This window comes from Equus przewalskii, chromosome 10 (genome assembly GCF_037783145.1).
Source record: "Equus przewalskii isolate Varuska chromosome 10, EquPr2, whole genome shotgun sequence".
Lineage (NCBI taxonomy): Eukaryota > Metazoa > Chordata > Mammalia > Perissodactyla > Equidae > Equus > Equus przewalskii.
The window spans coordinates 3,823,514-3,836,090 of NC_091840.1; the positions used below are offsets into that span (position 1 = coordinate 3,823,514).

The window sequence follows — 12,577 nt, forward strand, 5'->3', positions numbered from 1 at the left end:
CATCACTGTCCCTGGGACTTTTGTCTGTTCTGTGCACTTCTGAATGTCTTGCCCTTCAGACAGTGTCCACTGTAGACGCTCAAGTAAGCATTGTGGATGGAAGGAAGGCAAGCAGGGAGAGAGGAGGGAAGGAAGGGAGGGAGGAAGGGAGCCCAGGCCCCTTATTTCCACTACCACCCCCCTCCACACCATGCAGCCAGCCTTGACCCCGCCCCCTTTTGCAGCACCGTTGCTGATGTATTTCTGATTCTCACATGCACTTGGTCACTCACATGCATATCAGCCTGAAAGACTGAGAGCCCCAAAGTTATCTGTTTCTCTCATAAACTGACAAATGGATTTTAGATTCTGTTAAGTTCCGCAGGACTTTGTTCCACTTGTAATAAAAAAGAAAGGAAGAAAGGAAAAGCCTATGGGCAGCCAACATGTTCTAATTTTCCGAATACACTGTGCTTTAAAACGTTAGCATCAAATATCATTTCACAAACAACACAACTCTATTTTACACGTACAAAACCCGATAAAATGACTTTGGGTTTGTCAGGGTGCTAAAAATAACTGCTCTGCCTATTTAACTTTTCTCCAAGTTGTCTGTTTCAAAGCACACGTAAACAGGAAGACACTGTTTTTCCATTCTTTCAATATTTTTCCAGTTTCGTATCTCCAGTCAGCAGTACACCGAGTAGCAGGCAATTATTCTTTCTTTGTGTCATTTTCCTCTGTTTACTTCTCCCCTACTAGATAACAAACGCCCTGCGGGCAGGAGGGAGGTCCTCTGCGGACCAGCACGCTCGCAGAGGACCGGGCAGGCTGCGGACAGGTAGACAGCGACCCCCGTTGTCACACTCCACATGTGGTCCACACCTTTAAGGTCCTGGCCTTTCTGGAACGCAGACTGTTTTGGGAAAAGTCCTTCAGCTCCCACATTTGCGGGCTAAGGGAGGGAACTGTGAGCAGAGCCCAGCAAAGGCCTTCATCCAATCCTACTGCGTCCTGGGCTCCTGGGCCCACCCTCCTGACTCTTGTTGGCTGGTCAAAAATATGGCCAGTTTATATAAAATCCTGTTTTGTTCATAGTAACCACGCCCCCCTCCCCCTCCCACTAAACTGGCCAAGCGCACTTAAAATTCTAAGGCCTCCATTTGAAAGACGAATCCTCAGTAAGCTTCAGGAGGCCACCCACCCACAGCGGGCATGGGGAGGGGGCGGCAGGGAATGACCCCTGCTCCACAGCGCACATCCACTTTGCTCAATGCCTGGCTAGAATCGAAGGGCCCCCAGGGGTGGAAGGGAATCAGGCAGTGTACACCTCCCGCGCCAAGTCTGAGGGGAAGGGGTGCTGGGTGGGCCGCCTGGTGCGCTGGAGGGGTGGGCTGCCAGTCCCAAGTGCTGAGTCAGGGCCCACTGGGGCTGTCCGCCCCGCAGCGCCCCGTTCCCCACCTCTGGCGATCTGGGCGGCTGCGGGGTGTGCCCCGGGCGGTGGGAAGCCAGGTGCGCGGCGGCAGGCCCCTAGACGTGCCCGGCCCGGCACAACAAAAGCTCGGGTTTGGGAGAGGGCCGCGGAGGCGCGGGAGGCGCGCGGGGAGGGGGCGCCGGGAGCTCCCGGGGCCTGCATTGGCCGCCAGCCACCGGGAGGCGGAGCCGCCGATCCCGGCCGCGCGATAAAAGGCCGGCCGGGCCCGCGCCCGCAGCGCACACATCCATAGAAGGCAGTGGAGGCAGCGGCCTGGCCGCGCGTGCTCGCCCACCTCGCCGCCCCTCACCCGCTTTCTTCGCCGCCGCGTAACCCGCTCCCTCGCCCCCCGCCGGCCCCTCGCCGCCCCGGCGACAGAGACCGGAGAAAGTTTGTGCGGCGAGTGCGGGCCGGGTGCGGAGGGCGCGCCCGCGGAGCGCTGCGGAGACCCGCGCGGCCCCCGCCCGCCGAGAGGGGAGCGCCCCGAGCCCGCGCCCCCGGCCCGCGCCCCTCGCTGCCATGGGCGCCGCGGCCCGCAGCCTGCAGCTGGCGCTCGGCCTCCTGCTGCTGGGGACGCTGCTCCGTCCGGCCGACGCCTGCAGCTGCTCCCCGGTGCACCCGCAACAGGCGTTTTGCAATGCAGATGTAGGTAAGGACGGCGACCGCGCCCCGGCCCGGTGCCCAGCTCCCCCGCGGGGCGCGCGGGACCCCCGAGTTCCGCAGGCGCCCCGCCCGCCCGCATTTTGCAGAGGACCCAGCGCCCGCCTCCCGGCCCTCGGCGCCTTCTCGAATCCTGCAAGTTGACGCCAAAATCGCACTTTCTTTTTCCCTTCCTTCTCTCCCTTTCTTTCCTTCTCTGCTGAGATGCTTCTCAACCTCAAAATTCCACCGAAATTCCGCTGCAGCTCCAGCCCCAGAAAAGGGAGCCAGGGAACGGATTGGGTTTTGGCAGGCGGAGGACCTTGGGATGCCATCACGGGGGCGAGGAGAGTGAGGGACACAGCGTGGGGGGCGGGGGTCTGGACCTCGGTGGGCTGGAGGACAGGGGACCCTAGGAAGAAACTCAACAGGTGAGATGGGAGTTGGTTTCCTCTGGACTAGGGGCTGGGTAGGGAAGCGCTCTGCCTGGGCCTCTCCCACCAGCTCCGTTTGGGGGCTCACCGGATTAAGCCTGGGCACGATGGAAGCGTCTCTCCCCTCGGCAGGTTCCTGGGCTCAGAGAGGCAGCTGAGAAAGGCCTGCAAAGCCCCATGGCTAGCTCCTTCCTCTGTGCCTGGCACAGGAGGCACCTCGCACCAGGCCGGACAGAGAGGAGGGTCCTTGGGTTTGCTGCCCGCCCCCTGTGACTGCTTTTTCAGGACATCCACAGAAATTGGTGACTTTGGGACAAGTAGGGTTGTTGGAATCCCCAGAAAATATCTGTCACCCTCAGGTCTCCTTGCCCCCCAAAGATGGGAGCTAGCAAGGGAGAGAGGAGCCCAGTTATTTGTTCTGATTCACAGAGAGGCAGGAGACAGAAGGGAGAATGCAGCAGAAATGGGAGGAACCAGCTGGGCCCCGGGGGGTTTCCATCCTGCTCTGACACTTGCAGGTCTCTGCTGCCCTGGTGATAGTCAGCCAGGTTTTCCTGGGGCGAGTTTGGTTGAACCAAAAGGGCAGAGGTGCAGCAGGTGGGCCTCTGCAGCCCCCTTGGACTTCTCAACAGATTTATTTTCTGCTCCTAAGTCTGTGCCCGCCGAGCATCCTGTTGCCAGGCCAGATGTGGTGAGGCTGGGCTCCCCTCACCTGTGCAGACTCAAAGCCAGGGTCTCCGGGTTTCTTCTCTTGTCAGCCATGGCCTCCTCATCTCCCCCCAACCCCAGGGCTCCTGGCCACACCCTAGTTGGCTGCCTAGCCAGGGAGTCTTCAAGGGGCTACCTGTGGGCCTCCTGTGGCTCAGGCCACCTGGCTTGGAGCCCGGCACGTGCTTCAGAGTACTTTCCACGAAACCTGAGTTGGGGGGAAAAAGGGTCTGTGCTCCATTGGTTTTGCTGCTCAGCAAGATTACAGAGGAAAGCAGAGGCTCCTCCCACTAGGGGAGCCAGGATCAGCCTTCCCTTGGGGTGCCCCTGGGAGTCCAGGCCTGTGCTTCTGACTAGCGAGTCATGGGGCAGAATCGGGTCCAGGCCCGGGAGGAATCCATGACTCGTAAGGCTCCTGGGCTTGGTTTGCAGGAACTGAGTGGGAGGGGCCGGGCCTTGAGGCCACCCTATATTCCTCAGCTGCATGGGGAGAACGACCCACCGGCCACTCCCGTGCTTGCCCAGCATCAGCTGAGGTTGGGGCTGTTTTTGGCTCCAGGTTTGGATCAGGGGGAGCACAGGGTCAGGTTCGAGGAACTTCGGTATGCCTCGAGGCTTACGCATTCCTGTCTCCGCCGCCTGGATCTCCTGGCGTTTGTGTCCAGTTCACTGCATCAGGATCATCGTAGAGCCAAAACTTTTAACCCCATCCCAGCTTGGAGGCCCAGTCAGGCCTGCTGGTGCCAGTGCAGGAGATCCCTGGGGCTGCTGTAATGGATTACTGCAGACTGGGGGGGCGTGAGACGACAGGAATCGGTTCTCTCATGGTTTAGGAGGCCCAGAGTTCCAAATCAAGGGCTGGGCAGTGCTGGTTCCTTCCGGGGGCTGTGAGGGAGAGGCTGTTCTAGGCCTGTCTCCTAGCCTCTGGTGGCTCCAGGCGGTCCTTGGCGTTCCTTGGTTGGTAGACACATCACTCCCGTCTCTGCTTCCTCTTCACCTGGCCTTCTCCTCTGTGCGTGTCTGTGTCCAAATTTCCCTCTTCTTATCAGGAGACCAGTCATTGGATTTAGGGCCCACCTTAATCCAGTATGACCTCATCTTAGTTTGATCATGTCTGCAAAGACCCTATTTCCAAATAAGGTCACATTCACAGGTTCTGGCTGGACGTGAATTTTAGGGGGATGCTGTTTGAGCCAGCTGCCCAGTCCTGTTTCACAATCAGCCCTTCTGTACTTGGTCAGCTTGGGATGCAGAGCCGAGGCATTGCAGGGCGGTGGGCTCTGGGTGGCCCTGGAGTAAGCCTCCCGGCCGACGCAGCGGCCTTTTCCCGTTGCGTCTCCTTTAAGCGGTGCGGCTTCCTGACTTCCTTGACAGTGATTCCCCACTCTGGCTGAGAGCAGAATTGCCTGGGGTCTTTTAAAGATCACTCCAGTCTGGGCGAGACTGTGGCTCAGGCCTCGGCTTTTGTAGTTTTAAGAGCCCAATGGTGATTTCGTGTGCCAGGGCTATGACCCAGGGGTCCAGGGAGGCCGGGGGGGGGGGGGTGCGGGCCAGGTGTGCATCGGGAGTTACTACAAGCTGGCCTTTAATGTGGTGTGCTGGCTCCTTTCATTGCTGGCTGGATGCAGCCGTGTTAAATGGCTTGGTGTCTGCAAGAGGCAGTTGGCTTAAGAAGCAGAGCTCTGGCTGCCTGTGTCAGGGTTTCGGGGACGCATCTCCCTAGCTCCTGCAGTCCTGAGAATGGGAAGTGTGCTCGGTGGAAAGAGTTCATTGTGAGGTCATGAGATTTAGGAAGAAGGGGCCGCTGGGTAAGGGGATCTGGCTCCTCCCGAAGGCCTGCTCCCTGTCCTTCCCAGGAAGGTGAGGATGAGCAGGAAGCATTTCATGTCTCAGCACCACTCAGCTGGCCTGCCCCTCATCTCACCTGATGGAGCCCTGCGCGTCTGCTGCAAGCCTGCGCAGCTCCGGTCATCTGGCTGGACACTGGCTTCTGCCTTGCTCTTCAGCCAGTACCATAGTGTGGGGAGCCTGGAGTTACTTAGCCAGCTGAGCGACTGGGCAGACCCTGTCTGCTTCTGCCAGTTTCTGGAGTCATGGGTCGATCCAGGAACCCTCTGTATCCAGACGAGAAAAACTCCCCTTGAGTGTGGGTGGCAGTGCCCAAAGCCACATTACTCCAGCAGCATGCCCATGATGCCATCTTTCTCAGGATGTGCCCGTCTCCACACGCTGCTTTCTGCAGACCCCCTGATGGCCTCTAGCACCAGGTGGAGAAGGGCCCACAGCCAAGGCCATGGGCTGGATGGCAGGGCGAATGGTACCCACTGATGGGACCCAGATAGGGGCCACCCCAGAAAACACGCAGCAAGCGCTCAGAAATGGCTCTGTCTTCACCAGATGTGTGTGCTCGGGAGAGGCAAGGCAGATGAGATGCCTGTGAATTGACTCAGGCCTTAAGGGCATGGGGGCCAGGCTGGCGGTGGCGGGCGCCCTTTAAAGAAACTGTTGGCAACTCTTTCTGCAAAGTGCATACTTGGTCTGTGGTCTATATGTCCTGGTTTTCATATTGGGCTTGTCTGTGTTCAAGAAGCAGTTATGGACTGGCCACTCCCCCCCGGGTAGGTAAGGGAAAAAGCAAGATGTCATCCTGTCCCCAGGAGGGGCGCACTAGACGCCAGTGCCAGGCAGTGTGAAGGCGGGTTTAAAACTGTGGGTCGGGCGGGCAGAAGCCCTGCAGATCCCACCTGACCGCCAGGGCATGGTGTGAGGTCAGTCAGACTCGATGTGCTTCGGGCAGATAGTTTAGTAACTATGTGACAAGGTGAAGTGCATTTGGGGAATCTGAAGATAGAGGGTTCCGATGGGAGGTTGGGGGGTCAGGCCTGGGGGGACTGGAGCTCCTGGGCTCAGTTTTGGATAGTGTCCCTGGAAGGATGTGTTCTCCAGGGGAGTGATGGAACCTGCGTTGGGAGCTGGGAGGAGATGTGTGCATGGTGTGGAGGCTGCTCTGCGGGGGCAGCAGGTGGATAGAAGGGAGCTCTCCCGGCACCATGCGTGTCCCCTTCTCCGTGATCTGAGCACACGCTGCTGGCCTGCAGCCTGGGAGCTGCCCCGTCCTCTGGAATTTGCAGTCCTGGCCAGTGGTCCACACGCTGCAGGCAGGCTGGGGTCCTGCCTCTCTCCGCTCTCTCAGCTGGGTTGCCAGGGGGATCCCACTGGTGTGGGCTGCACAGTCCAAATCCTTTGGTGACGTTTGGGCACATGGAGAATAGGGGTATAGATGGCTCCTGGGCTTACGGGGCAGGCACGGCAGCACACAGCCACCTTAGTCCTGATGCAGAGCCAGTGATCCCTTAGGAGCACCTGCCCTGGACACTCCCTCCACCCCACAATGCGTACACATGCACAAACATGGGACCAAGGGCATGTGGTCCCATGATTAGGATGGTCTTTCTGGAAAGAGAAAGCAGAATTGGGAAATCAAGGTTGGGGAGCATGAAGAACCCTGAATTGGAGGACAGGGTCAGGGGACAAGTACCTGGGCATTGTTAAGTGCATCATTAGTGGTGGCAGGGCGAGGGCATGTTTGGACGTGCTAAGCAAAGCCTCTGACTGCCGGGGCAAAGGCTAGAGAGTTCTGGGTGCCAAGCAGGCCGGAGCAGGGGGCTCAGGGCTGGGGGGACCCGAGAGGGAGATTGGGACCAAATGTCACCACTCTGGGTTATCACATGGAGTCTGTGTTCCATCCCAAGGACCCGAGGAGAGCCCTCGAGGATGTGCACCTGTGGATGACAGCAGGCATGGCCCAGGGAGTTCGCTGAAAGGCAGACACATAAACTGGTGTCCTGAATTGGAGCCTCGGGGCGCGGGGCGTAGGCACTGGTATTTCTAAGACTGTCCAGGTTGTTCCGACTCCCGCCGAAGTTTGCACAGAGCAGTTGTCTCCAAAGTGGTGTACCCCAGACAATCTTGGTTCAAGAAGAGAATGTTAGAGATGTTTAGTGTACTGATTGACAGCTGCACTTGTCCATGATTTTAAATGGACAGGGAGATGTGGAGAGTGCTTGGCCACGGTTCTGCTTTGTTGCTAGAGGGTCTGAACAAGAAATGGAGACTGCAAGGACCACAGGGTCTTGGGGCGGCATCAGGGAGAAGGGGGGGTAGACGAGACGCCCCAGGATGCCAGGAGGAGAGGCAGCGAAAGTGGGGAGGGAGGGAGGGAGAGTGCTAGACTGAGGGGTGGTCTGGAGCATGAGTGTCTGAGAGGGCGGGCGGATGAAGCTGGCTCCCCCAGCCCAGACCCGCGACCTCCCAGGGCCCACCCCCCGGACCCGTGAGGCCCAGGCTGGCTGGAATCCCGGAGCCTTCGGTGCCTCCATCTGTGTGTGGATGTGCAGCTCCGTGGAAAAGTGACCGAGACCCAGGGAGTCCCATTTTGGAGGTGACAAACTGAGCTGCCCCCTGGGTAAGCTGTGTCCCAGTAGCATCCTGGGTTAAGCTTCTGGAGACCCCAGCAGGCAGACTGGGCAAGTGTTGCTCTAAAAAGCAAGTTGAGGTGTAGTCCTTATAAGGAAGGGTCTCAGCCTGGGGCATATAGACCTCTGTCCAGAGATATGCCTGGGGGGCCTTGAGCCCCCCAGCTGTGTGTGTGTGTGTGTGTGTGTGTGCGCGTGTGCTCACGTGCATGCTCATGCCCATGTTTTTCTGTGGACAGGGGCCGTGACTTCCACCAGATTGTCAAAACGGTGTGTGACCCCTAAAAGGTTAGTCACTGCCGTTTAAAAAGTCTTTTTACCACCTGTTAGGGACAGTGGAAGACATGGTGGGCAGGGTCACTGGAACCGAAGTGTGGGCAGCCTTGAGCCCAGGTGCAGCAGGAGAGCCTGGAGTCCCGGGCTGGGACCCACGGGAGGTTTTCGTGGCCCCGAGAGCTGTTAGGCGTGGGGGCGGGGGTGGGAATGAAGCTGCAGGCAGGAGAGTGATTTTAAGGGGCTTGCAGTCATGCAGGTGAGTGGAGCAGGTACCTGCATGGGGGGAAGGACTCGGGACAGAATGCAGGTCCTGCACCCGTGGTGGGGGGAGTCAGAGGGCTTGTGAGGATATGGGGGGTTGCCTCTGTGGTTTGACCTCAGTGCCTGGTGGCCAAGTGTCCCCTCATGTGGTCAGGCCGGGTCGCATTCCCTGTTGAGTTCCACTGGGGGACAGTGACATTGGGCTCTGAACGGGAAGGTCGCCAGCTGTAGCTGCAGGAGGCAGTGGACATGTATGAGGGGACCTTGGAGGGAAGGGGACGTTGGAGCATGTGGAACATGGAGGGAGAGGGAGAGTCCCAAGGAAGCAGGGGAACTTCCAGTTGTAGCAAGTGTGGCGAGGAGCCTGCTCTGCAGCCCCGCCACTCAGTCCAGCAGAGTGAGCCCGGGCAAGCGCCCTCGCCCTCGGTTTCTCCATCTCTGAAAAAGAGATGCTAATTTGCCTCCCTCTTGGGGTTGTCGGCCAAGATCACAAGAAACGGCAGAGGTAAGATGCTTAGGGGGCGCCCACCGAGGCTCTCGAGGTTGGGGGCACTGGCTCTTTCTGGGCCGTGGTTGTCACTCGGGTAGGGCAGAGGTGGAGACACAGCTGGGCTCTGGTGCCTCCAAGGGGGGAGGCCAGGGTGCAGCCAGGGAGCTGGGAGGGAAATGGTGACAGTTCTGTGAAGAGAGTGATGGTGACAGCAACAGCAGTGACAACAGCTGGAGGTGCTGGGTGCTTGGAACCGTATTCCGTGCATTCCTGGTTTAATTCCTAATCATTTTTCCCCATTTTACAGATGATCAAACTGAGGCATGGGCCAATTACACGACTAGGAAATAGCAGAGTGAGAAGAGAGTTTAAAATGAGAGGAGCTGCACATGGCAATTCCGATCCGCGCTGGCGTGGAGGGGGTGGTCTCCAGGGAGCGGTGGCTGCCACGTGGATGGGCGACCACAGAGGGAGAGAAGCTCCTGAGGGCTGACCTTGTGTGTGAGGTCTGCCTGTCGACTGGAGATGAGCTGAATGAATTAAGCCCTACCCTGGCAGCAAAATATTCCGCAGTCATTTTACGGGGTTTTATAGATTCGTGTTTATGACCTAGAATGTTCGGAGTGTGTTTCACAGTCATAGTCAATATGCTGTCACATTTTAAACACCGTCAAACATAACATACGTTTTTTAAAACGCACAACGTTTAAATGTACATTTTAACAGAAAGTTATCCAGTGAATACCCAGGTCAAGAAAACGAACGTCGCTGCCACCCTGAAACCTCTGTTTCTTCCTCCTGGTCCCCAGCCCCCTGCCGCCCCGCTTTCCCTTAGAGATAACCCCTGTCCTGGTTTTTATGGTGAAATTTCCCTGGCTTTTCTTTGTGTCGTTTTACCACTTCTGCATGTATCTTTATATCTCCTTTAAAAAAAAAGTGCACACAGTTCAATGTATGTACAGAGAAAAGGCCGGAAGCATGTCCCTCAAAATTCTAGGCAGTTGGTGAGGTCAAGGTGATTTTTCTTTTTGCATATCTGCGTTTTCTAAATTTTCTGTGATCAAATGTATTAGTTGTGTAATGACTCTAAAGTCAAAAGGCACTGTGGAAGGAGAGACGGGGCGGAGGGTTTCTTTGAGGCGGGAGAGGCCAAGGGAGGCTGCAGGTGAGAGGGAGCGCCCTGTGCCAGGACAGAAGGCTCTCTCCCAGGGCTGCCTCCTTTGTCTTGTCCTCTGAGATGGAGGCTTTATATTTGACAGCTTCCAGAGGGCCCTGCACTGGGTTTGTCTGGTGTTTCCCAGAGAAGGCTCGGGTGGTGCAGGGGGCTGTGTCCTTCCCATCCTCACGGCGGGGGGCACGTGATGGCGGGTGGTCGGCCGGCCTCCTAAGACTCCGCTGGCCTTTCAGGGCTTGGCGAGTTGCACCCACTGTAGCAGCAACGCCTGTTGCTGGAAATACGATTGCGCTGGGATGCAGCCACGCCCATCTGTAATGCAGTGTCCACAGCTGTTTTGAGCTACAGCAGCAGGGTTGAGTAATTGCAACACGGACCACGTGGCCCGCACAGCAGCGCCTAAAGCACTTCCTCTCTGGCCCTTTACAAGAACTTCTGACCCCGGGGTGAAGTCAGGAGGTCTTACTGCTCAGGTGTGAACTTCCTGATGCCAGCTCACCTCTCACCTGGTTGCCTGCTCCCTGCTTTCCAGGAGCAGGGGAACTCGAGAAGAAATGATGCCTGTGGGGTATTCTTCTCCGAACTGACCCCGAAGATACAGTGAAGCCACCCACCTTTTCTGGGCTCTTGAGCCTGTGAGCAAAGTGGCCTAGAAGAGGGAGAAATGAACTTCAAGGCAAAAACTTGGATTTCTGTTGTGGAATGTTCCACGGGTGAAGAGACCCTGAGGTCTCGTCCGTGCATCCAGAACTGGCTCGGGTTGACTGTTTGGCCCTTTCGGGTATGTCGTGTGGTGATCTTGGTTGTGGCCACCTGCATAGCCTTGCTCAGCACACGGGCCCTGCCTCGGGCGTTTCCGAGGCCCCGCTGATTATAGTCAGAGGCCCTGGTTAGTTAGAAAACACTTCGACAGCTGATTCTTAACCTCGCCAAGGACAGAAGAGGAAATGGGCCGACATTTTAGAGAAAAAAAGACAAAAGTGGTTGGTGGTGGGAGAAAAAGCCCGGAGCAGCTAGAAGTGGTTCTGAATCCTGCCTCTCTGCCTCTCTGAGCCTCTTTCCTCTTCCGTAAAAGCAGGATAAAACATCGCAGAGTCTGCCAGAGTAGACACTGCGTAAATTTCTGATGGATGGGTGAAATAATGCAAAAGCACTGAAGGGGGTTGGTAGATGTTAGTCCCCCCCGCCCCCACTTCTAGAATTTTGAGACCCTGGATGATGCTTCTGAGAAGCCTTGTGGCCTGTGTCCCTGGAGCTCTTCAAGAAGGAAGTCATGTATGTGGGACGGGAACATAAGCCTCCCCTTTAAAGTCTGTGACCAGCTCTCTCTTCCTCCTGCAACACGCTTTGCCCAGCTCGCTTCTGCTGCCCTCCTGCCTTCGGTCCAAATCGAGAGCTCAGGGACTGTGGACTTTCAGGGCAGGCCAGATGACAGGAGGGGGACAAGTGCACTTCTCAGTGATCTAAGTAGGAATTTCAGCTTTGATGGTCTGTCACTCTGCCTTTTCCACGCCACCACACCCTGGTCATTCCAGGCGGGTGAGAATTCACTGTGCCGAGTTGGTTGACCCTCCACAAGGCCACCTGGGGGCACTGACATGAGGAGTGGAAAACAAGGACAGGAGTTGGAAGGAAGCCAAGAGTGCACTGGAGCGTTAGACCTGGAGCCTTGAAGGCATGATGCTCTTAGGCTGTGGGTCTGGTGTGTTTTCCCCTGCTCTGTGAAATCTGAGCTCACTATGGCCCTAGGCCATGGAGGGCTCCTCACCCCCGGGCTCCCACACTGAGGGAGATTACCTCATCCGTTTGCCCATGGCCAGGCGTCTGGGGGTGTCCCAGCTGCAGCCACAGCCGGACACTAGATTCCAGGGTGCTTTCAAGAGACAGCACTGCCTGTCACCCGGAGGAAGGACCAGGGTCCTTCGTGGTGGGTTGCTGTGTTTAGAGAAGAGTGTCTGTTTTCAGAAGGAGGGTGCTGACCCTTGGCCAGGCGGCTTTGGGGGCACACAGCCTCCCTGCTTTGTGGACAAAGGCTTTGATGGATGCACGCGCACACACCTCTCTCCTGGGGCCTTTTCTCGACAGCCCTCCTAGCGTTTAACCTTTAATCCTCAGAAGTCCCTGGGAGGAGAGGACCAGCCTGGCCCTGCCCCAGCAGGGCCAAGTACTTGGGGAGGAACGGGTCAGAGCAGAGCTCTCATGAGCGTCGCCCGTCCTAGATTCTCAGTGGGCCGTCTCATCCGACATCTTGGCCCAGTTGGCTCCAGTACAGGGAATGGAGGAGCAAACTAGGGTGGTCTTTGCATTCTGTGCACGGGTTCTGGAAAGCCAAGAAAAAACCACCAGGCAAAAGTCACCAATCGTAAGTCTCTTAGAAAAAAATGTCAACTGTCTAGGGCTTTTCTGTACACAAGGACATCACAGCTCTTCTCATCCACAAGGACTCTGTGAGGTTGGTGAGGCCAGTGTCCTTGCCCGCCTGGATGGGGAGCAGTTGGTGACTTGCCCAAGGTCGCGCTGCTGAGGGGTGGTGCCAGGAGTCTAAGGAGCCGCATCCTGGCTCGAGTCGCTGCAAATGGGCTTGGACGTAGGGGCTGGCCCCGTGGCCGAGTGGTTAAGTTCGCGCGCTCCGCTGCAGGCGGCCCAGTGTTTCGTTGGTTCGAATCC

At 57.4% G+C, this 12,577-nt stretch overlaps 1 protein-coding gene across 1 annotated transcript in view; it reads left to right on the forward strand.

The window, feature by feature from the left end:
• Positions 1-1,658: 1,658 nt before the first annotated feature.
• The window catches only part of TIMP2 (TIMP metallopeptidase inhibitor 2), a 49,779-nt gene continuing 38,860 nt past the window's right edge, over positions 1,659-12,577 (forward strand). Inside the window, exon 1 of the mRNA XM_008520968.2 lies at positions 1,659-2,102. Within this exon, the coding sequence (XP_008519190.1) occupies positions 1,973-2,102 (130 nt within the window). The 5' untranslated portion in view covers positions 1,659-1,972. The remainder of the gene's footprint in view (positions 2,103-12,577) is intronic.